The sequence below is a fragment of the Salmo salar genome, chromosome ssa07 (genome assembly GCF_905237065.1).
Source record: "Salmo salar chromosome ssa07, Ssal_v3.1, whole genome shotgun sequence".
Taxonomy (NCBI): Eukaryota; Metazoa; Chordata; class Actinopteri; order Salmoniformes; family Salmonidae; genus Salmo; species Salmo salar.
The window spans coordinates 31,688,143-31,713,487 of record NC_059448.1 but is presented as its reverse complement, the minus strand read 5'-3'; the positions used below and the strand labels follow the sequence as shown (position 1 = coordinate 31,713,487).

General features: G+C 43.0%; 1 protein-coding gene across 1 annotated transcript in view; it reads left to right on the top strand.

The window, feature by feature from the left end:
* Positions 1 to 25,345, top strand: part of LOC106609029 (serine/threonine-protein phosphatase 2A 56 kDa regulatory subunit beta isoform) — a 44,920-nt gene that overhangs the window by 17,844 nt on the left and 1,731 nt on the right. Inside the window, exons 2-12 of the mRNA XM_014207363.2 lie at positions 8,701 to 8,897; positions 9,452 to 9,553; positions 9,734 to 9,826; positions 9,998 to 10,128; positions 10,295 to 10,354; positions 15,361 to 15,469; positions 22,682 to 22,735; positions 23,014 to 23,064; positions 23,265 to 23,384; positions 24,320 to 24,447; positions 24,679 to 24,780. Of these exons, the coding sequence (XP_014062838.1) occupies positions 8,701 to 8,897; positions 9,452 to 9,553; positions 9,734 to 9,826; positions 9,998 to 10,128; positions 10,295 to 10,354; positions 15,361 to 15,469; positions 22,682 to 22,735; positions 23,014 to 23,064; positions 23,265 to 23,384; positions 24,320 to 24,447; positions 24,679 to 24,780 (1,147 nt within the window). The remainder of the gene's footprint in view (positions 1 to 8,700; positions 8,898 to 9,451; positions 9,554 to 9,733; positions 9,827 to 9,997; positions 10,129 to 10,294; positions 10,355 to 15,360; positions 15,470 to 22,681; positions 22,736 to 23,013; positions 23,065 to 23,264; positions 23,385 to 24,319; positions 24,448 to 24,678; positions 24,781 to 25,345) is intronic.

The window sequence follows — 25,345 nt, the reverse complement described above, 5'->3', positions numbered from 1 at the left end:
ACTTTCAAGGAGCGGGACTCTAACCCGGGATGCTTTAAAAAATCCTGCTGTGTCCGCCGACGAACCATCAAACAGGCAAAGCGGCAATACAGGACTAAGAATTTAATCCTACCACACCGGCTTTGACGCTCGTCGGATGTGGCAGGGCTTGCAAACTATTACAGACTACAAAGGGATTCACAGCCGAGAGCTGCCCAGTGACACAAGCCTACCAGATGAGCTATGCACGCTTCAAGGCAAGCAACACTGAAGCATGCATGAGAGCATACATGTTTCAAGCAGACCACCATAGTCCCTGTGCGCAAGAACACCAAGGTTACCTGCCTAAATGACTACCAGACCGTAGCATTCATGTCCGTAGCCATGAAGTGCTTTGAAAGGCTGGTCATGGCTCACATCAACACCATTATCCCAGAAACCCTAGACCCACTCCAATTTGCTTACCATTGCTTACTAGCTGTTCCGGACGACTGTGTGATCACGCTTTCCATAGTCGATGTGAGTAAGACCTTCCAACAGGTCAACATTCACAAGGCCGCAGGGCCAGACGGATTACCAGGACGTGTACTCCGAGCATGCATTTTCAACTTGTCCGTGACCAAGTCTGTAATACCAACATGTTTCAAGCAGACCACCATAGTCCCTGTGCCCAAGAACACCAAGGTAACCTGCCTAAATGACTACCAGCCCGTAGCATTCATTCATGAAGTGCTTTGAAAGGCTGGTCATGGCTCACATCAACACCATTATCCCAGAAACCCTAGACCCACTCCAATTTGCTTACCATCCCAACAGATCCACAGATGATGCAATCTCTAGTTCACTCCACACTGCCCTTTGCCAACTAGACAAAAGGAACACCTATGTGAGAATGCTATTCATTGACTACAGCTCAGCATTCAACACCATTGTGCCCTCAAAGCTCATCAACACCTCCCTCTGCAACCAGATCCTGGACTTCCTGATGGGTCACATCCAGGTGGTAAGGGTAGGTAACAACACATCTGCCACGCTGATCCTCAACACAGGGGCACCTCAGGGGTGCGTGCTAAGTCCTCTCCTGTACTCCCTGTTCACCCATGACTGCATGGCCAAGCATGACTCCAACATCATCATTACATTTGCAGACGACACAATACTGGTAGGCCTGATCACCGACAACTATCAGGCCTACCTGACAGCCTATAGGGAAGAAGTCAGAGACCTGGCAGTGTGGTGCCAGGATAACAACCTGTCCCTCAACGTGATCAAGACAAACGAGATGATCGTGGACTACAGGAAAAGGAGGGCCAAACATTCCCCCATTCTCATCGATGGTGCTGTAATGGAGCAGGTTGACAGCTTCATATTCCTTGGTGTTCACATCACCAACAAACTGTCATGAGGGAACGACAACGCCTATTCCCCCTCAAGACACTGAAAAGATTTGGCATGGGTTCTCAGATACTCAAAAAGTTGTACAGCTGCACCATCAAGAGCATCCTGACTGGTTGCATCACCGCCTGGTATGGCAACTGCTTGGCCTTTGACTGCAAGGCACTACAGAGGGTAGTGCGTACGGCCAAGCTTCCTGCCATCCAGGACCTCTATACCAGGCTGTGTCAGTGAAAGGTCCAAAAAATTGCAAAAGACTCCAGCCACCCTAGTCATAGACTGTTCTCTCTGCTACTGCATGGCAAGCGGTACCGGAGCACCAAGTCTAGGTCCAAAAGGCTTCTTAACAGCTTCTACCCCCAAGCCATAAGACTTCTGAACAGCTAACCAAATGGCTACCTGGACTATTTGCATTGACCACCCCCCAGTTTTTATGCTGCTGCTACTCTCTGTTTATTATCTATGCATAGTCACTTTACCTCTACCTACATGTACATATTACCTCAACTAACATGTGCCCCCGCACATTGACTCTGTACCGATACCCCCTTTATATGGCCTTGTTACTGTTATTTTATTGTTGCTCTTTAATTATAATTTTTGTCTTCTATTTTTGTCATTTTTTAATTTTTATTTATTTATTGTATATTTCAGTTTATTAATTTTTTCTAAAAACTGCATTGTTGGTTAAGTAAGCATTTCACTGTAAGGTCTACTGTTTTATTCGGTGCAATTGACAAATAAAATTTGATTTGATTTGTTTCTCAAACGTCAAATTTCAAACTTCTTCCAAACGTCACACTTCAAAGTGTTTAAGGTTAAGTTTAGGCATTAACTCCAATTGTTAAGGTTAGGCATTAACTCCAATTGTTAAGGTTAGGCATTAACTCCGAATGGTTCAGGTAAGGGTTAAAGTTTGGAAAAATGTAAAAAACAACTTTTTATCGTTAACATGCAACCTTTCAAACCAGAGACAGATGCTTGCACCCATCTGCCATTCCCTTCCACAACACACTAGCAAAACCGAAACCTACTTGAACGTAACTGTGCTCACTGTTGCCCCTAGTGGCCAGTTTCCACGCCATCTCCCTTCGTCTTCAGACATTGATTGACGTTGAATACTGACTTGTATCACGGGTGACCTGCCTGAATATTGATATAATAACCGTCATATCGAAGTAAACTTGGAGTCATGCAATGATATGGTGTGTGATCCTCCCACTACGACTCGGGAAACCATGCAGTTAATGTCAGTGTTAAATAACGTATGATGAACTTCACAGGGTGGTGAAAGTGCACAGTGATCTTTTAATGCTCCTTTCCAATAAATATTGAGTGTCTGATTCTGGTGACGTGATGGCAGATGCTTGGCTGCTTGGATGCCATAATAATGTCATCATGTAGACTAGCCTACCAGCACAGCCTACCCGCACTGTATCTGCAAGCTGTTGGCTAGAGTGCATGTGCCATGACCAGAGTAGGCACATTTGCTATTTAACGCAAAAGTCTTTGTGACAAAACTATCAGTAGAGCTGAAAATGTGATGTAAACACACCGAACTTCAGATTTTTATTCAGTACATGAAAACTTAAGCGAAAAAGTAAATTTTGCGTGCACTATGTTATCACACAGTGATTTTTAGTCTATTTGGTGGAAACACCATTGGTGGGAAAATACGCATATTTTTTGTGGATTTTTAAATATTCACATGGAAATCTTTTGCCAATTGAATGGAAGCCTAATTTATGTCAATCTCAATAAACAGAAAATAATTCTGTTTGTAGGCCTATCCAGTATCGAAGGCTTTGTTTGACAATTTCCAAATGTCATTAAACCTTTCGGTGTTTTGTAACAGATGTTTTTTTCCATTTATCAGATGGCTGCTGCACAGTTTTTAATGCTAGAATTATATTTTGGAAGAACGTGCGTAGGTAGCCTAATCAGATTAAAACATTGTGACTGGTTGTGTTTATGCCACATATAAAAGGTAATACATTGTAAAATATAAATGACAAATCTTTAGGCTATATTAAAGAGTTAGGCTCAAGGTGCGCGAGGAGTAGTCGTACGGATTGGAGAGGAGGCAGAGCACCGTTAAGCTTTCCTTAATAACTGGGCCTGCTGGGAGGATATGTCTTCGTTTACACAGGCAGCCCAATTATGGTATTCTTTTCCCTAATTGGTCTTTTGACCATTCAGATCAGCTCTGAAAAAGATCTGATGTGAACATTTATGATGTGATTGGTCAAAAGACCAATTAGTGGAAAAAAGATCAGAATTGGGTTGCCTGTGTAAACGCAGTTTATGTGGTCACATAGGACGACTTGGGAGAATGATGATCCACAACAGACAGCATATCTCAGAATGAGAATTGAAAATACTACCATTGTCACTATGAATGGTGGGTAGAGGTCAAGATATACAGTTAGACTGGTGGACCATATTGACCTGGTGGTATAGTAATAGTTAGCGCACGGAAAAGCATAGTGCATAAGGGAAGTAACAAAACACCTTGATATACAGTGGGAAGAAAAAGTATGTGAACCCTTCAGAATTACCTGGATTTCTGCATAAATTGGTCATAAAATTGTATCTGATCTTCATCTAAGTCACAACAATAGACAAACACAGTCTGCTTAAACTAATAACACACAAACAATTATAATTTTTCATGTCTTTATTGAACACACCGTGTAAACATTCACAATGCAGGTTGGAAAAAGTATGTGAATTTAAAAACAGGTTGACCCTCCTTTGGCAGCAATAACGTCAACCAAAAGTTTTCTGTAGTTACGGATCAGACCTGCACGATGGTCAGGAGGAATTTTGGACCATTCCTCTTTATAAAACTGTTTCAGTTCCACAATATTCTTGGGCTGTCTGGTGTGAACTGCTCTATTGAGGTCATGCCATAGCATCTCAATCGGGTTGAGATCAGGACTGACTGGGCCACTCCAGAAGGTGTATTTCTTCTGTTAAAGCCATTCTGTTGTTGATTTACTTCTGTATTTGTGGTTGTTGTCCTGTTACATCACGTAACTTCTGTTGAGCTTCAATTGACGGACAGATACATTCTCCTGCAAAATGTCTTGATAAACTTGAGAATTCATTTTCCCATCGATAATAGCAAGCTGTCCAGCCTTGAGGCAGCAAAGCAGCCCCAAACCATGATGTCCCCTAAGAAGAGACTTGCTTGGGCCAAGAAACACAAGCAATGGACATTAGAATGGTGGAAATCTGTCCTTTGGTCTGCTGAATCCAAATTTGAGATTTTTGGTTCCAACCACCGTTTCTTTGTGAGACGCAGAGTAGGTGAATGAATGATCTCTGCATGTGTGATTCCCACTGTGAAGCATGGAGGAGGAGGTGTGATGGTTTGGGGGAGCTTTGCTGGTGACGCTGTTGGTGATTTATTCAGAATTGAAGGCACATTTAACCAGCATGGCTACCACAGCATTCTGCTCTGCAGCGATACGCCATCCCATCTGGTTTGCGCTTAGTGGGACTGTCATTTGTTTTTCAACAGGTCAATGACCCAACACACCTCCAGGCTGTGTAAGGGCTATTTGACCAAGAAGGAGAGTGATGGAGTGCTGCATCAGGTGACCTGGCCTCCACAATCACCCGACCTCAACCCAATTGAGATGGTTTGGGATGAGTTGGACCGCAGAGTGAAGGAAAAGCAGCCAACAAGTGTTCAGCATATCTGGGAAATCCTTCAAGACTGATGGAAAATCATTCCAGGTGAAGCTTGTGAAGAGAATGCCAAGAGTGTGCAAATCTGTCATCAAGGCAAAGGCTGGCTACTTTGAAAAATCTAAAATATTTGGTTACTACATGATTCCATATGTATTATTTCATAGTTTTGATGTCTTCACTATTATTCTACAATGTAGAAAATAGGAGAAATAAAGAAAACCCCTTGAATGAGTAGGTGTGTCCAAACTTTTGACTGGTGCATGCAAGCAGATCAGGAAATTTGACTAGGATGGAAGAAATTATGCAGCAAAACCTGCAAAAGGGTGAATGTTAACCAGGGAAAAAACGCACTACCTTCTTCTGTGCCAAATAAAAAACCCTCCCCAAAGCAGAAAAAAAGTTAGACAACCCTGCCTAATTCTGTACCCACCCCAGCCCAGTACATTTTGGACTGTCCCTTATGTGGTGATGCTGTGTAGTGTTTTTTTTTTAGATGTAAGACACATTTCCTGAAAGGGACATAGTAAAGAAATTATTGTTCTATATCTTCTCTACCTCTCTATCTTTCTCTCTCTCTCTCTGTCTATCTCGCTTTACCTCTGACTCTGTCTCTTTCTTTCTCTTTCTCCATCTGTCTCTCTCCCTTTCTCTCTCTCACTCACTGCGTCACAATGTGGGTGAGGTTAGACAATGAGAGAGAGACGGAGGAGGGCTGCAGCTAAAATAGAGTGGCTCTTCGTCACACACACACACACACACACACACACACACACACACACACACACACACACACACACACACACACACACACACACACACACACACACACACACACACACACACACACACACACACACACACACACACAGCCAAAACAGAAAAAGTGTTTTTTAAAGACGAGAGTAGTAATTGCTCATCTCATTTAGAAAGCCACAGAGACAGGGAGGGAGGGAGGGAGGGAGGGGAAAGAGAGTAAGACAGAAGAGCAACAGAGATGATGTCATCCTTTAAAACAGTATACCTCTCCCTTCTCTCTCTCTCTTTCGACCTTACCCCCATCTCTCTCCTCTCCCTCTCTCTTTCTCTTTTCGTTTACCTGTATCTCTCTCCTCTCCCTCTGTCTCTCCCTTTCCCCCATCTCTGTCCTGTCTCTCTCCTCCCTCTCTCTGTGGTAGTACTATATTTAGCTGTGTGTGTGTGTGTGTGTGTGTGTGTGTGTGTGTGTGTGTGTGTGTGTGTGTGTGTGTGTGTGTGTGTGTGTGTGTGTGTGTGTGTGTGTGTGTGCGCGCTGCCGGGTGTCTGAATCGGTGATGCTTCTTCATGTCTGCCCCTTAAAGATGTCTGCTTCAACTGTCCCAATAGGATAACCCTTTTTGGTTCCATGTAAATGTATTTTTAGTTCCAGGTAGAACTATTTTGGGTTCTACCTGTGTAAAGGGTTTTACAATGAACTTAAAAGGGTTCTACCTGGAACCAAAAGGGTTTTACCTGGAACCACAAATGGAACCTTTTAGGTTGTAGATAGCACCTTTTTTTCTAAGATTGTATCTCTCGCTCTCTCCCTCTCTCTCTCTCTGTCTCTCTCTCTTATTCTAGTTCACTCCCCCTCTCTCCATCCCTTTCCCTACCACCCCCTCCTCCTGTATCCCTAATCTTCCCTACCAAGCAAAAAGGTATCATTAAATGATACCCTATTCCCTATTTAGTCCACTACTTTTGAACAGAGCCCCATGGGTCCATTGGGGACGAACACTCTATTCCCAGCACAATTCCTTTCCTTGATACTGTAGCCCAGGGATGGGCAACTTTGATGGGGATTGGGGCCACAAAAAATTGGAACTCATCATGAGGCGACGCAGTGGCTTGCGGGTCTGCGTACCCACATCCATTCCCACACATGCAGTCAAGTGATTTATGCAATCAATATATTTGTGCAGTTAAACTACTTAAATCTCTTAACTAAACCCCCTGTATATAGCTTCACTATTGTTATTTTATTGCTGCTCTTTAATTATTTGCAACAGTTTTTTTAGTTGTTTTTACTTATCTATTTTTTATTTATAACTGCATTGTTGGATAAGGGCTTGTAAGTAAGCTGTTGTAATCGGCACTGTTGTAATCGGCATGTGTGACAAATAACATTTGATTTGATTTAAATGCAGGGCCAGCCTTAACCTTTTTAAAATTTTACTGGCCCGCGTCTTGATGGCACAGAGAAATATTTCATACAATTCTACACATTTTGCCATGGGTCGCAGAGAACATTTTCTGCAATTCTACATATTTTACCATTGGGCAGAGAGAAAATTTTGCAATTTTACAACAAATTTCATACAATTCTACTAATTTTGCCATGACTTATGCCATGTTAATATGATATCTGATTGCAAGTGACTTACAAAATCAATGGGGGCCCACTGGAGGTCAGGGCCCCTGGGCATGTGCCTTGTGTGCCCTGTCAATATTTGGCCATGATTACTCGTTGGCCATGATAACTAGTTTAGATAACTGGCTAGAGTAACTTACCAAGCTCCCGAGTGGCGCAGTGGTCTAGGGCACTGCAGACACCCTGGTTCAAATCCAGGCTGTATCACAACCACCTGTGATTGGGAGTCCCATAGGGCAGTGCTCAATTGGCCCAGTGTTGTCTGGGTTTGGCCAGTGTAGGCTGTCATTGAAAATAAGAATTTGTTCTTAATTGACTTGCCTGGTTAAATAAAAACAATGTTAACTGACATGGCTATTTGAGTGACTGACATACTGTAACAAAAGAAAAACTGCTGATGCACAACCACATTTTTAAATTGCATCTTGTGTATTCTACTATTCTAATTCTCAACAGTAAGTTGAGATCCAGACTGAGTTTTAAAAAATGTAAACGTTTTGCGGGAGGGGCCCCCCGTTTTTGGAAATCGATCCGCGGGCCTCCGTGGGCCATCAGTTGCCCATCCCTACTGTAGCAATACTCCTTTGCTCTCTCTCTCTCTTTCTCTCTATTTTCCCTCCCTTTTTCGATCTGTTCTTTCTGGTTCCTAGTTCGGCTCTTCTTCATACCATTACTCTCTATTAAAAACTGATTTGATTTCTCCTTCATAGTCTGAATATGGAGGGAGAGAGAAAGGAATGAATGGAGGGAGTAGAAAAGAATGGAGGAGTGAGACAGAGCTCTACAGTTCGACCATTTTACTCGCATATGCACCTAAATGTTTTGCAGTGCGACCTGGAAGTTTTATTTAGGAGCACCAGTGAGCCAAACATTTTTGGGTATTCTAGCATTAATGTCTAAAATATTTTTCATTGTGTTACAATTTTTTTGTGTGTGCGCCTACATTTTTCAACTTAAGCGCACATGTGCTCCTTATAAAAAAGGTCAGCGTAGAGCCTTGTGAGAGGGAAGGAGGGATCGGGGAAAGGGTTGGAGAGGTGCAAAGAGGGAAGGGATGGATGTACACTTTTAACAGAGACTTTGAACATTTAGTTCTCACAAATTAATGTTTGGTGTTACCTTGATGTGATCAAAAGTGCAGCCTGTTGGTTTAACGGTTTTAACTGTTTGCAGGAGTGTTGTGTGTTTAAATTCTCTGTCTCTCCATCCCCCTCACTCTCCCTCTCTCCATACCTCCCCAGATGCCCCTGTGGCAGAGCTCCATGACCTGTTCTGTAAGAAGTTGCAGCAGTGCTGCGTCCTCTTTGACTTCCTGGACTGTGTGGCTGACCTGAAGGGGAAAGAGATCAAACGAGCTGCGCTCAACGAACTGGTGGAGTCTGTTGCTACAAGCAGAGGAGTTCTGATAGAGCCACTCTACCCAGAGGCTATTAAGATGGTGAGAGAGGAGTGAGGGAGTGAGGAGGAGGCAGGAGGGAGAAGAGAACGTGAGAGGAGAGAGGGAAGGATAGGGGGATAATAGTAGCAGAAAGGGGGTGGAGAGTGTATAGAGAGGTGTAGAAGACTGGAGAAAGGGAGAGAGGGAGGGACGAGAGGAGGTGGAGAGATGTAAAGAACTCTTCAACCGGAGTGTAGAAGAAAATAAAGGATTGGTTGAAGGAGAGAGAGAAAGAGGGAGGAGAGGAAGAGAGGGACAGGACAAAGGAAAGAGATAGATAGCATTGGAGAAAAGAGAAAGGGTTATGAAGTTCAGAGAAGCCTAGGTTCATTTATTTCCTATTCTCTTTTTTTCATCCTTTTCCTTTCCCCCTGCCTCCTGCCTCCTCCCTCCACCTCTCCTTTCTCCACCTCTCCTCTCGTCTCTTCTCCCTTTCTCCTCCTCTCCTCTCCTCTCCTCTCCTCTCCTCTCCTCTCCTCTCCTCTCCTCTCCTCTCCTCTCCTCTCCTCTCCTCTCCTCTCCTCTCCTCCCTCCACCACTCTATCCTATTTTAGATCTCAGTGAATATCTTCAGGACATTACCTCCCAGTGACAACCCAGAGTTTGACCCGGAGGAGGATGAACCCACTCTAGAGGCCTCCTGGCCACACCTGCAGGTACACACACACACACACACACACACACACACACACACACATATGGGCAGTCATACGATTAAAAACAGATTTGAAATCTATGTTTGTAAAGATGACTCCATCTATCACCTTCTGTCCTTTTTATTTTTATTTAACTCTGTCTTAACTGTGTGTGTGTTCTCTGTGTGTATGTTTTCTCAGCTGGTGTATGAATTCTTTCTGCGTTTCCTGGAGAGCCCAGACTTCCAGCCTTCCATGGCCAAACGCTACGTCGACCAGAAGTTTGTTCTTCAGGTAAAAATCTATTTCTTACATGTCTGCCTCTTACAATATGTATTTCAATATGTCTGTCTCTTTTTGTGTATTACTCTGGGTTCTGCATTTTGATCATTTATCTCTCTTTCTCTATGTGTGCTTGTCTGTGTGTGTGTGTGTGTGTGTGCGTGCGTGCGTGCGTGCGTGTAGCTGTTGGAATTGTTTGACAGTGAAGATCCAAGGGAGAGAGAGTACCTAAAGACCATCCTGCATCGTGTCTACGGCAAACTGCTCGGCCTGCGGGCATACATACGCAAACAGATCAACAATATCTTCCTCAGGTACCACACACACACACGCTCAGGTATACACGCACGCATGTACACACTCACACACTCACTCACTAACACGCGAACACACACAGACACTCATGTACACTCACACGTTAACATTGCAAATTATGCATTTGTGTGACAGTGTGTGTGTGACCTGTCTCTGTTCTTCCAGGTTTATCTATGAGACCGAGCACTTCAACGGTGTGGCAGAGCTACTGGAGATCCTGGGCAGGTGTGTATCTTCTTGTATCACACACTCTTTACCCTCTATGGGGTGCAGGCACTCAAGTTCTGTTAGATCAATACATGTCACTGAAAGGTCTATGCACACTCTAAAGCAGTTTTTCTTATTCCTGGTCCTAGGGACCAAAAGTGGTGCGCATTTAGCACTACACACTTGATTCCACTAATCAAGTCATTATTAAACCTTTGATTTGTGGAATTAGGTGTGTAGTGCTAGGGCAAAAACTAAAATGTGGAATAAGAAACACTAGTCTAGAGAGTGCAGACTGTAGAACTTTCGCCAAGGGAAAACCAATTTCTAATAAAATATTATGAAAACCAGCCGACATTGCCGTCCTTGAGGACTGAAGCTGCGCATCTCCTCTACACTCTACACCAGGAATGTGCAACTTTGATGGAGGTGGGGGCCACAAAAAATCTGAACTTGTGGGTCTGCGCATCCACATCCATACTCACACATGCAGTCAAATGATTTGTGCAATCAATCCATTTGTGCAATTAAACTATTCTTAACTCTGTTAACTAAATACATTATACCCTCCTAGCCTTTTGGGGGCCCTAAGCAAGATTTGGGCCCCCTACCCCCTACCTCGCAGGCAATTATTTTTACTGGCCCATGTCTTGAATAATGAAGAGAAAATATTTAGTTTTAAAGGGATAGTTCACCCAAATTACAAAATGACACATTGATTTCTTTACCCTGTCAGAGTTTTAGCATTTGATGCACAAATGCCATTCGTCATGGAACAGATATTATCATTTTTCAAACATCATGTTCAAAACCTCTATAAGTGACGTTTTTGAGCTTCCCAATCAATTGTAAATACTTTTTTGTAATTTGGGTGAACTATCCCTTTCAAGCCAAAGTGCAGTCAAAAAGGTGATTTCCCTGTGTTTTATATATATTTACACACTATGAGTTTGGAACAATACTATGGCATTTTTTAGATGATGATGCCCCTCCCTGCTCTACACAGTTTCTCTTTCTCCCTTACAACAAGTGACACACTGTTATCTTTCTCCCAAGTCAACAAAACATACCTTTGATTTTAGGTTTCTTCATGCTGGGACTGAGAGATTGAGAGATAGAGATATGGAGTGAGGGAGGGTGAAGGAGTGAGGGAGTGAGTCAATGTTTTGGGGGAAGGGGGGGTGGGCTTCAGGTTGATGCTGACTGAGTATTTATAGACCCTCCCACAAACTCACTGATAGATAGAAGAAAAAGAGAGAGAGGGAGAGGGTGGAGAAACAGACGGGAGGGGAGGGAGAATGAAATAGAGGGGTATATAGGGGTGCCGTAGACAGAAGAGAGAGGATGAGAAAGGGAGGATTAGATAGGGATGCGATAGAGAGAGAGGCAATAGAGAGAGGCAGATATAGAAAAGGAATGGAAGAGAAAAACATTTGTTCTATTTTATCCTCCATAGCTTCTTCTCTCTCTTTCATTCCTCAAATAGGAAGAGAGGAAACAAGGGAAGAAAAGGTCGATTAAAGGATTTTAAAAAAACGATAAATGGAAGACACACAAATAACAACTATGTGAGAGTGAGGGAGAGAGAGAGAGAGAGAACTATACATACCTCTGCCTAAACATCAGTGCCACAGGCAGGGGTGCAACTTTGGTTTTAGAAGTGGGGGGAGGGGACATAATAATATATATTTTTTAATCGGATAAACACTCCAAACAGCCTACCTAGCCACTCGGAGGCATCCGCAAGGATCTGGCAAAAAATATTTGAATCAGTTAGAGAACCCATTGCCCTTTATGGTTGTGAGATTTTCGTCACCAACCAAGAATTCACAAAATGGGACAAACACCAAATTGAGACTCTGCATGCAGAATTCTGTAAAAATATTGTCTGTGTACAACGTAAAACACCAAATAATGCATACAGAGCAAAATTAGGCTAATTATCAAAATCCAGAAAAGACCCGTTAAATTCTACAACAACCTAAAAAGAGGCGATTCCCAAACCTTCCATAACTAAGCCATCACCTACAGAGAGATGAACTTGGAGAAGAGTCCCCTAAGCAAGCTGGTCCTGGGGCTCTGTTAACAAACACAAACAGACCCCACAGAGCCCCAGGAGAGCAACACAATTAGACCCAAACAAATCATGAGAAAACAAAAAGATAAGTACTTGACACATTGGAAAGAATTAACAAAAAACAGAGCAAACTAGAATGCTATTTGGCCCTAAACAGAAAGTACACAGTGGCAGAATACCTGACCACTGTGACTGATCCAAAATTAAGGAAAGCTTTGGCTATGTACAGACTCGGTGAGCATAGCCTTGCTATTGAGAAAGGCCGCCGTAGGCAGACCTGGCTCTCAAGAGAAGACAGGCTATGTGCACACTGCCGCCAAAATGAGGTGGAAACTAAGCTGCACTTCCTAACCTCCTGCCAAATGTATGACCATATTAGAGACACATATTTCTCTCAGAACTCCCTCAGACCCCAGACCTCACAACCATAAACGACAATGGGTATTTTTAGTCAGATTCTATGTTGAATTTTATGTTCCTTTTGATGGCGTAGAACGCCCTTCTTGCCTTGTCTCTCAGATCATTCACAGCTTTGTGGAAGTTACCTGTGGCATTGATGTTTAGGCCGAGATATGCATAGCTTTGTGTGTGCTCTAGGGCAACGGTGTCTAGATGGAATTTATATTTGTGGTCCCAGCAAACTGGACCTTTTTTGGAGCACCATTATTTTGTCTTCCTGAGATTTACTGTCAGGGCCCAGGTCTGACAGAATCAGTGTAGAAGCTCTGGGTGCTGCTGTAGGCCCTCCTTGGTTGGGGAAAGAAGCACCAGATCATCAGCAATGTCACGGGTGTCGTATAGATTAGACCAAGGCGCAGCGGGTTGCGTGCTCATCATCATATTTTATTAAATACGTGAACACGGAAAAACAAGAAAATAGAGAAACCACGACAGCAAACAGTTTTGCAGGCTATAACTACAAGCAGTGCAAAAACAACTACCCACAAACAAACAGGTGAAAACAAGCTCTTTAAATATGACTCTCAATCAGGAACAACGATGAACAGCTGTTCCTGATCGAGATCCACACAGACCACAAAGAAATATACAAACTAGAAACCTAGAATACAAAAAACCAGTACATACACCAAAACCCCGGAACCCATAAATAAAACACCCCTCTACAATAACCATAACCCCCTAACCACATAAAACAAATACCCTCTGCCACGTCCTGACCAAACTACAATAACAAATAATCCCTATTACTGGTCAGGACGTGACATTACCCCCCCCCCCCCCCCCCCCAAAGGTGCAGACCCCGTATGCACCTTAACAAAAAATAAAAAAATAAACCCCTAACTAAAGGGAGGGAAGGGAGGGTGGCTGCCGTCAACGACGGCTCCTGTGATACACCCCCCCTCCCCAACCCACCTATACTGGAGGTGGCTCAGGTTCCGGTCTACAACCACCCCCTGACCAGTCCACCCCTGCAGAATGTTCAGGGCTGTAGAGCGTCTCTGGGGGCTCCGGACTGTGGGCCGACTCTGGAAGCTCCAGACTTTAGGCAGACTCACTCTGTTCCGGACCGTAGGCAGACTCATTCCGTTCCTGACCGTAGGCAGACTCGCTCGGTTCCGGACCGTAGGCAGACTCGCTCGGTTCCGGAACGTAGGCAGACTCGCTCGGTTCCGAGCCGCAGGAGAATATAACACAATAGATCTGGTAGAAGAAAATACAAAGAAAAAAACGACAGTTTTTTTCTACCACCATCTTTGAAATACAACAGAAAGGTCCCAGTTCCAGTCATCACTCTGGTTGTAATTCTGATGGTGTCCACAAGATAGTAGCAGTGTATTTGCAAAGTTTCAGATGGATAACTTGAAGTATGAGCAACCTTCATGACATTTAGTGTGAAGTCACCCAGGTACATTTGGGCATATCGTGAAGGAGGCATTTGTATTCATATTACATTTTTCTGCAAGAATATCTTTAAATCTGTATACTTGGACTTTGATTTAGCTTTTTCAGTATTAGTAGCCATATTATAAGTTCAACATTTGCAAAACAACCAGTTTTCCTAACTTCATAACTCTGAATATTCTTGTAATTTTTGTCCAAAAGTAAAAGGCATGCTGTCGTACAAGATTAGTAGCTACATTTTACGACCGATACAGGGTTTCTGCATACTCCCGTAAAGCCCAGCTCATTGGCTGTCTAGCTAGCTTTGTTTGACCCCGATTGGTGCTTATTTGACAAAGTTAGAGTTGTTCAAGTGAAGACTGCCCGCGTCATCGGCGTGCCATGAAGGCGTCGCTATCTCACCAAATATGGTGTTCTATAGGATATACTACACCCCTAATGATATAGTGAAGTCTGGTTACGTTCTAGGATTTCTGAGGAATACATCCAAACATGATTTGACTGGTTGAAACAACATTATAGGATTAGATTTTCACAGATTCCTTTCTTTGCAAATTGAACAAGTGGAAATACAAAATCGATCATGATATATGGACCTTTTTAGAATATGAAAAAGGATTTTATCTAACAAAACGACACTTCATGTTATCTCTGGGACCCTTTGGATAATAAATCAGAGCAAGATTTCAAAATGTAAGTACACATTTCACTTTCAGAGGTGAATTTATCAAACCTATCGGGGTGAAAAAAGTGTTTTGTTGTTAGGAGCTCTCCTCAAGCAATAGCATGGCATTTTTTCGCAGTAATAGCTACTGTAAATTGGACATTGCAGTTATATTAACAAGAATTTAAGCTTTCAGCCGATGCAATTGATTGTTGTTTCTCTAAAATCTGCGATCGTGACAAGGCGCTGCATGATTTACAACTTTTCCGTTGACGGGACGCCTTTCCAACATTTGCAAAAATTTCTAAAAAACAGTTTTTTGCATTCTTTATCAAACAATTTGTCATTGTTGTAAATTTCCTTAGGCTGTTTGCTTGACTTTTTTTGATTTTATAGGGAAGCTTCTCTCTCTGTCTACAGCATTATAAACGGGTTTGCTCTGCCCTTGAAGTCAGAACACAAGCAGTTCCTGGTTCGAGTCCTGATCCCTCTACACACAGCCAAGTCTCTGTCCATCTTCCATGCACAGGTCAGTCACTCTCTCTGACTCTGACTCTGACTCTGTCTCTCTCTGACTCTGTCTGTCTGTCTGTCTGTCTGTCTGTCTGTCTGTCTGTCTGTCTGTCTGTCTGTCTGTCTGTCTGTCTGTCTGTCTGTCTGTCTGTCTGTCTGTCTCTGTTTGTCTGTCTCACTGTCTGTCTGTCTGTCTGTCTGTCTGTCTGTCTGTCTGTTTGTCTGTCTCACTGTTTGTCTGTCTCACTGTCTGTGTCTCTGTTTGTCTGTCTCACTGTTTGTCTGTCTCACTGTTTGTCTGTCTCACTGTCTGTGTCTCTGTTTGTCTGTCTCTCTCTGTATGTCTCTCTCTGTGTCTGTCTCTCTGTCTGTGTCTGTGTCTGTCTCTCTGTCTGTGTCTGTCTCTCTGTCTGTCTCTGTATGTCTGTCTCTCTCTCTGTCTCTGTATGTCTGTCTCTCTCTCTGTCTCTCTCTCTGTTTGTCTGTCTGTCTGCCTGTGTCTGTCTGCCTCTCTGTGTGTCTGCCTCTCTGTGTCTGTCTGTCTGTCTGTCTGTCTGTCTGTCTGTCTGTCTGTCTGTCTGTCTGTCTGTCTGTCTGTCTGTCTGTCTGTCTTTGTTTGTCTCACTGTCTGTCTGTTTGTCTGTCTGTTTGTCTGTCTGTCTGTTTGTCTGTCTCACTGTTTGTCTATCTCACTGTCTGTGTCTCTGTTTGTCTGTCTCACTGTTTGTCTGTCTCACTGTCTGTGTCTCTGTTTGTCTGTCTCTCTCTGTATGTCTCTCTCTGTGTCTGTCTCTCTGTCTGTGTCTGTCTCTCTGTCTGTCTCTCTGTCTGTGTCTGTCTCTCTGTCTGTCTCTGTATGTCTGTCTCTCTCTCTGTCTCTGTATGTCTGTCTCTCTCTCTGTCTCTCTCTCTGTTTGTCTGTCTCTCTGTCTGTGTCTGTCTGTCTCTCTCTCTGTCTGTGTCTGTCTGTCTCTCTCTCTGTCTGTGTCTGTCTGTCTCTCTCTCTGTCTGTGTCTGTATGTCTGGCTGTCTCTGTCTGGCTGTCTCTGGCTGTCTCTGTCTGTGCCTGTGTCTGTCTGCCTGTGTCTGTCTGCCTCTCTGTGTGTCTGTCTCTCTGTGTGTCTTTCTCTCTGTCTCTGTATGTCTTTCTGGCTGTGTGTGTCTTTCTGTCTGTGTGTGTGTCTGCCTCTCTGTGTGTCTGCCTCTCTGTGTCTGTCTGTATGTCTGTCTGTCTGTCTGTCTGTCTGTCTGTCTGTCTGTCTGTCTGTCTGTCTGTCTGTCTGTCTGTCTGTCTGTCTGTCTGTCTGTCTGTCTGTCTGTCTGTCTGTCTGTTCCCCAGTGCTAAGAGTTAAAGGTGCGCTATGGAGAAATAATTTTCTGGTTGCTAAAATTTGAATACTTCAGGTTATGTGACAAAACAAGGAATTATAGTGTAGAAAATCATTCTATAATCTAAACCGCTGTGAAATATATTTTCCATAACCAAAATAAGTCACATTTCTATGTGCATTTGGTTGCCCAAAAAGTTACACATTGCAGCTTTAGATATTAAATGAGAGAGACTGCATTGTGCACCCATGACTACTAGAGACCGGCCTGGAGTCACACTACAGACTGACTGCACATCCAGCTGTGATCACAACTCACACTAACGTCTTATAGACACACACAACCAGTATCTGTGAATGTCTGTGTCAATGTGTAGGTTTCTATAAATGCATGTGTGCTCTATTCAATCTGTATGTACTTGTATGTTTGCATCTCAGCCTTGGTGTGTGTGTGCATATATATGTGTTTGTGAATGTGTCAGTGTTTGTGTCTTCTGAGTATAAACGTCAGCTTGCCCTACATTTCTCTCTTCAGACTCCATGTATTATTTATTAACACACACACCACGGCCTGCCAAACACACATGCCCACTTGCTCTGTTTCCCAGTACTAAGAGTTAAAGGTGCATTATGGAGAAATCATTTCCTGGTTGCTAAAACTCTACTACTTCGCCTAATTTCAGTGACAAAACAAGCAAGTATAGTGTAGAGAATCATTGTACAATCTAAACTGCTGTGAAATATATTTTCAATAACCAAAAATATTGTTTGAAGCAAAAATGAAGCTTAAGAACGGGAAGCATAGAAATAGCGCACATAGAACAGATCTACCACTTCTTTGACTTGCTTTCAGAATGACAGATCTATAACTCACATTTCTATGTGAAATTTGTCAGGTTGCCCAAAAAGTTAAATATTGAGGCTTTAAATATTAAATGAGAGACTGTAATGTGCACCCATGACCACTAGGGACCGGCGTCGAGTCACACTACAGACTGACTGACTGCACATCCAGCTGTGATCACAACTCACACCATCCTTTACACACACACACACAACCAGTATCTGTGAATGTGTGTCTACGTGTAGGTTTCTATATGCGTATGTGTGCTCTATTCAATCTGTATGTACTTGTATGTGTGCATCTCCGCCTTAGTGTGTGTGCATATGTGTGTGTGTGTATTAGTGTGTATGTATTCTAAGTCTAAACGTCGGCTTGCCCTGCATTTCTCTCTTCAGACTCCATGTATTATTTATTAACACAGACAGCATGGCCTGCCAACCACACAAACACACAGTTCCCTCAGGGAAAGAGCATGGTTAGCAAACCCCATTCACTCCAGCTAGGATCAGCTCAAACTGCCCAAATAAAAACCATTAGCAGTGCTGGTCGGTTGGTTTATCTCAGGGATATTCAACTCTTACCCTAAGCGGTCCAGAGCCTGCTGGTTTTCTGTTCTACCTGATCATTAACTGCATCCACCTCTAAATCAGTCCCTGAGCAGAGGGGAACAATGAAAAACGCAGTGGAACTGGCTTTGACTTCCAGAGTTGAGTTTGAGGGGTCTAGCTGGTCTGACCAGCATGGTCTAGCTCATTGTTTCCCTAACTAGGGGTAGCAACCCCATGTGGGGTGCCTGATTTAAAAAATGTGGTTGTGAGAAGCAGTTATAATAAACAGAACGGTTTCTGTTTTCTTACTACAAATGTGCCTCTATATTTTTAAAGGGATACTTCGGGATTTTTGAATGAAGCCCTTTATCTACTTCCCCAGAGTTAGATGAACTCATGGATACCATTTTTGTGTCTCTGCATCCAGTATGAAGGAAGTTCGAGGTAAGTTTTGTGAGCCAATGCTAACTAGCTTTAGCACAATGACTGGAAGTCTATGGTATCTACTAGTATGCTAGCAGTTACCATAGACTTCCAGGCATTGTGCTAACGCTAGTTAGCAATTGAGCTAACTCTTGTTAGCAAATTCCTTCAAACTGCAGGCAGAGACATAAATGGTATCCATCCTCTGGCAAAGTAGATAAAAAGGCTTCATTTTTAAAATCCTGACGTATACTACATTATTATTATTATTATGACCTCATCACTGAAAGATAAGATGTTTCCCTCTACAATACCCACTAGCCGCACAGGACTAATGAGAAAAGAGTGGACAAGACCAGGCACTAAATCAGACTAAGGGAAAAATAACATCCATGATGTACTTCTTTACACAGAAGATCATACAAAATGATTGCCTGATGATCTTCTTAACTTCCCAATACCATTCTGATTTCAGTCACTTCAAATCATACTTCCTTCAGATTGAAAAACGATCAAAATTACTGTCAGACTGATTTGTCATTGACTGTCATAGCCCCAATTTAAAAAGTAAACATTGGCAGTCGATTAAATCACGTTTTTTACATGGTCGCAAAAATATTTGAATATCAAAATGGGTCGCGGGCCAAAATAGTTTGGAACCCATGATCTAGATGGTTCTGCTGGCTGACCAGCATGGTCTAGCTGGCTCTGTTGGCAGACCAGCGTGGTCTAGCTCAGGGGTATTCAACTCTTACCCCACAAGGGCCAGAGCCTGCTAGTTGTCTGTTCTCCCTGGTGAATTGCATCCACCTGGTGTCCCAGGTCTAAATCAGTCCCTGACTAGAGTTGAACAATGAAAAAAAGCAGTGGAACTCAGAGTTGAGTTTAAGGGGTTTAGCTGGTCTGACTAGTCTGACTAGCTGGTCTGACTAGCTGGTGACCCATGCTGGTCACCAGCCTATGCTGGTCCTTGCTGTTTTTTTTCAGCAAGGTGGGAGGGAATAATGGCCTGTTTCTCAAATGGGACCCTATTCCCTATATAGTGCACCAGTTTTGACCAAAGCCTTTGGGACCTGGTCAAAAGTAGCGTACTACTGATAATAGGGTGGGGACTCTGGTTAAAAGTAGCCCATGGTTTAGGCCAGTGTTTCCCAACTCCAGTCCTCGAGTACCCCCAACAGTATTAGTCCCTGAAAAGCACACCTGATTCAACTTGTCAACTAATCGTCAAGCCCTCCATGAGTTGAATTAGGTGAGTTTGTCTGGGGCTCCAAAACAAATGTGTGTGTGTGCGTGTGAGTGTGTGTGTGTGTGTGTGTGTGAGTGTGGTTCGGGGTACTCGAGGACTGGAGTTGGCAAACACTGGCTGCTGTATTTACATTATTAAAGTCACCAGTTGTCACCTCTTATTAGCCTGGAACTACAAACACCATAAACTCTATCCTAACAGACTACAATACCAATAATCCCTCACCTAACAACAGAAAACAACTCTGTATTTACCCTAGGCTTGTCACTAATCTGACTTTAATACTTTAAACGCTTCAACTCCTGTGTTATTTTAATCACTGGTTCTTTCCTGCTTTTCTCATTCATCCCTCCCTCCATTCACCCTCTACCTCCGCTCCAACCCTCCGTTGATCTTTCCATATAATGTGCATTGGGAGAAAGGGATGGAGAAAGTCAGGGATGAAGACAGAAAGAAAAGCGAAAAAGATGGAGAGAGGGGAAAAGGTGAATGGGAGGCAGAGAGGTAGAAAGTGAATGAATTATAGAGAAAAAGAAAGTGAGACAGATAGTTAGGAAGAGAGAGAGAGAGAAAGATTGAGAGAGAGAGAGAGAGAGAGAGAGAGAAAGGAGAGGTATAAGCTCTATGTCATATCCCCTCAGGGCAGGCTGTGACATCACTCCTTCCGAAGTAAACACACACACTCCGTAGCCATGGTGCCCACTCGCCATGGCAACGCGCCTAGGCGGAGGGTCTACCGCGAAACACACACACATGCAGGCACCAACTTGGAAAACGTATCTTTCCGATCCTTAGAGCAGTAATCCGGTGGGATCAGGGTTTTACATCCCATTGTATTCCCACTCTAGGGCAGGGTTTCCCAAACTCGGTCCTGGGCTCCCCCCTGGGTGCACGTTTAGTTTTTTGCCCTAGCACTACACAACTGATTCAAATAACCAACTCATCATCAAGCTTGGATTATTTGAATCAGCTGTGTAGTGCTAGGGCAAAAAAACTAAACTTGCACCCAGGGGGGTGGGCCCCAGGACCGAGTTTGGGAAACCCTACTCTAGGGAACATGTGGGTGGGTGTGTGTGTGGGTGTGTATTCTGACTCTAGGGAATGCTGCAACAAGAAAAAACTACAGATTACTGCGATACCACTGCTCATAACACGACACATGGGGTGTGAGTGTGTGCAATGTTTGTGTGTGGGTATACACACAGTATTTGAATGTGTGTGCGTGCATGTGTAAAATACAATATTTTAGTGCGTACACAGTACTCCCAGCTAGCCCATTTGATTCCTTGGAAGTTGTTGGAACGTACGTCCTTGGTTTCCCATTGGTTCTGGGAACAATCTCCTGACCGGTAAAACTGAACATTTTTAAATGTTTTGAGAACTTACATTTTTAGGTTGCAGGGAGGTTCTAAGAGCATTTTACTATGGTTCCTTGAAAGTTTTCCTGATAGGTTTTATTAACGTTCTGAGAACAGAAATTATAGGTTATTTGAAGGTTTTTGAATAATTTCCTTTAAACTTTCACTGAATGTTTCAATAAGACTTTTAATAACACTGCTAGCCCAGCTAGCACAATGTTCTGAGAACCATATGTTTCTCAGAGCTTGGTGAGAGCATGGTTGTCCAATGGTTATATTGCATACAACCTTCCCACAGCATTCTGGGAATGGTGCAGGATACCCAGCTAGCACATAACGTTCTGAGAACCATTTTTCTCAGGTGGGAATTTCAGTACTTCATCATAAAGTTTTTTACTGTTTCCTCATATTCCTATTTAAAGTCATGTTCTCTGAACGTTCAGAGAACGGTAATAAACCATGTTCTTCAGTGGGAATTTCAATACTTCATCATAAAGTTTTTTGAAGGTTTCCTCGTGGTTCTATTTAAAGTCATGTTCTCAGAACATTAAGAAACCGTTCCATAAAAACCACAATAAAACATTAAGAATGTTATAAAAAAAATACACATTATTTTCAGCGTCAGCAAAACTCTCTCTATCCTCTATCATGTTAAGTATGTTCAGGTGTGTTAGCTGCGCCCACTATTTGCCCACAGCTGATCTTAATGAATGCTCGTTTCCTTTGAAATGGTGTCTGATTGAATATACTAAAATTAACAGCTTTGTATGAGTTAAAAAACATGGCATCCTAGCTCCATCCTGGACAAATTCCATGGATAGAGAACAGAATATCATTGGTTAAAATCTCACTGATGCCGTGCCACAACAAAATTATATGTTTTTGCATGATTAATGCCAAAAAATATGAAATTCCATGTGTTATATCTGTGCTTGGAGTTCAACAGAGTTAAGCTAGCAGTGTTATTAAAAGTCTTATTGAAACATTTTCTCAGAACATTATTTAATTACCTTCAAATAACCTAGAATTTCCATTCTCAGAATGTTAATAAGACCTCCCAGGAAAACTTTCAGGGAACTATAGTAAAATGTTCTCAGAAAACATTATGCAGAAATACTGAAATTCCCACAGAAGAACGTTATTTCTTAACGTTCTTGGAACAATTTGAGAACATTTCCAATGTCAAACCAGTTGAAGAATATTCCTAGAACATTATCAAACTGAAATTAAATATAACCATGTTTGAACTTTTAGGAAATGTTCTCTTAATATAAGACTTTTTTTTTTGTTAAGTTCCTTTAATATGCTGAGCAACTATACGGCGCCATTCCCAGAAAGTTATGGGAAGGTTGAATGCAAAATAACCATAGGACAACCATGCTCTCACCAAGCTCTAAGAAACATATGGTTTCCAGAACATTATGTACTAGCTGGGTTGTGTGTGTGTTAACCTGCTGTATGTATCTACCACTCTACAGCTGGCGTACTGTGTGGTCCAGTTTATGGAGAAAGATTCTACAGTCACAGAATACGTAAGGAACACCTTTTCTGTCATTTAGGATTGTAAAATTACAGTAACTTTACTAAAAATCCCAGGCCTTCCAGAAATCCTGATTTGCAGGATTTCCTGCATATTCCCTACTGATTCCAGGCATACTCCAACCAGGATTTTGGGAAAACCTGGAAATTTTGGATTATTGTTTACCGGAATTTTGCAACCTTACTGTCGTTAGTCACTGCTCACACTGGAACTTCCAGTATACATAAAACACTGTAACACCGTGCTGGACTTTGTTTGTTTTCTGTTCAGATCATACGAGGGCTCCTCAAATACTGGCCCAAAACATGCACCCAGAAAGAGGTGAGACATCTTTGTGTGTGTGTTTTTTATAAACTCATGGTGTGATTCTCTCATATGTGTGTGAGCCTGTGTGTGTGCATCTGTGTGTGTGTCCGTCCGTGCATGTGTATATTTGTGTGCATCCGTCTCTTCATCTGTGTGCGTGTTTTTCTTTTTGTGTGTGTGTGTGTGTGTGTGTGTGTGTGCATGTGCATCTGAAGGTGATGTTCCTAGGGGAGATAGAGGAGATACTGGATGTGATCGAGCCATCTCAGTTTATCCGTGTTCAGGAGCCTCTCTTCAAACAGATCGCTGCCTGCATCTCCAGCCCACACTTCCAGGTACACACACACATTAAAATTAAAGCACACATACATACACATGCACGCACGCACATACACACACAGATCTCTGCCTGCATCTCCAGCCCACACTCCCAGGTTAGGCCATGCCCACCACATCTGGGCAGCCAATCCCTGTCCTCTCACATTGATCTAACAAACTGCAAAGGACAAATTCTCTGGACAATAAAGATTTGTTCTACTGTTATACACTGAGTGTACAAAACATTAAGAACATTACTGACTTACCAGGTGAATCCAGGTGAAAGCTATGATCCCTTATTTATGTCACTTGTTAAATCCACTTCAATCAGTGTAGATAAAGGGGAGGAGACCGGTTATAGAAGGATTTTTAAGCCTTGAGACAATTAAGACATGGATTGTGTATGTGTGCCATTCAGAGGGTAAATGGGGAGAGAAAAGATTTAACTGCCTTTGAACGGGGTATGGTAGTAGGTGCCATTTTGTATCAAGAACTGCAATGCTGCTGGGTTTTTCACGCTCAACAGTTTCCCGTGTGTATCAAGAATGGCCTACCACCCAAAGGACATCCAGCCAACATGACACAACTATGGGAAGCATTAGAGTCAACATGGGCCAGCATCCCTGTCGAACACTTCCAACACCTTGAAGAGTCCATACCCTGACGAATTGAGGCTGTTATGAGGGCAAAAGGGGGGTGCAACTCAATAGTAGGAAGGTATTTCTAATGTTTTGTACAGTCACTGTATATAACCTAAGCTTTCTCGTTCTTCCTCCCTCTATTCCCCTTCTGCTCACACTCCATCCATCCCTTCCTCCCTCTCTCCCTCTTCTTTCCTTCTCCCTCACTACTTCTCTCTCTCTCCATCCCTTTCTCTCTCTCTCCCTCCATCCCTTTCTCTCCCTCTCCTTCTCCCTCCGTCTCTCCATCTCTCTCTCCCTCCCTGCTGTAGGTAGCAGAGAGGGCTTTGTACTTCTGGAACAACGAGTACATCCTGTCTCTGATAGAGGAGAACTGTCAGGTGATTCTACCACTGGTCTTCGCCACACTCTACAGAGTGTCCAAGGAACACTGGAACCAGTGAGTGACCTCTACCCCTTAACCTCTAACGCATAACCTATAACCTTTGCTCTCTAAGTCTGTATGAACTGTGAATCTCTGCAGATATACCTCTCTAACCCCACCTTCACTCGTTCTCTGTCCTCTCTTCCTCACCTCTCCATCTCTTTTTCTCTCTCCCCCTCCATCCATCCTTCTCTCCATCTTGCTCTCTCTCTCTCTCTCTCTCTCTCTCTCTCTCTCTCTCTGCAGGACTATAGTCTCTCTGATCTACAACGTTCTGAAGACCTTTATGGAGATGAACAGCAAGCTGTTTGATGACCTCACTGCCTCTTACAAAGTGGAAAAACAGAAGTGAGCGTGCGTGTACTAATATGTGTGTGTATAACACCCCTGTTTCTCATCCTTCTGTCTTTCTACTTTTCTCTTTGTGTTCACTTGCATTAAATTGACAACAATGTTCCCTCTAAGCTACGCGCATACGCAGGTGCGCAGCTCCCTGGGACTGCCCGGCAGAAGAAATATCAGCCCGCGCAGAGAAGCACAAGATTGAACTTCACTGAACTTCCTACAGTGTTCCTCCTTAGTTAACACTATTAACATTTCCCTTTCCTGTGGGAATTGTGATCGAATCAATGCAACATTAGCCACTTTCAATGCAACATACCGAAACAAAATGAACTATGCAAGAGATTTTGTTGTAGGCAGAACGTTTCAGAGTAAGATTCTATTGCATTGACACGCATGACTTAGCCCGTACTCTACACAGACTGGTGCGTCATAACCAATCAGAGCTGCAGTAGACCTATATGCAAATAGGCCATTGCTGTATATGGATCTGTGCCATTCACTTTGAACTGGACTGTGTTTACAGCATGAGTGGTCGTGTGTAGATACGCTTGTTTTAAGATCAAAGCGA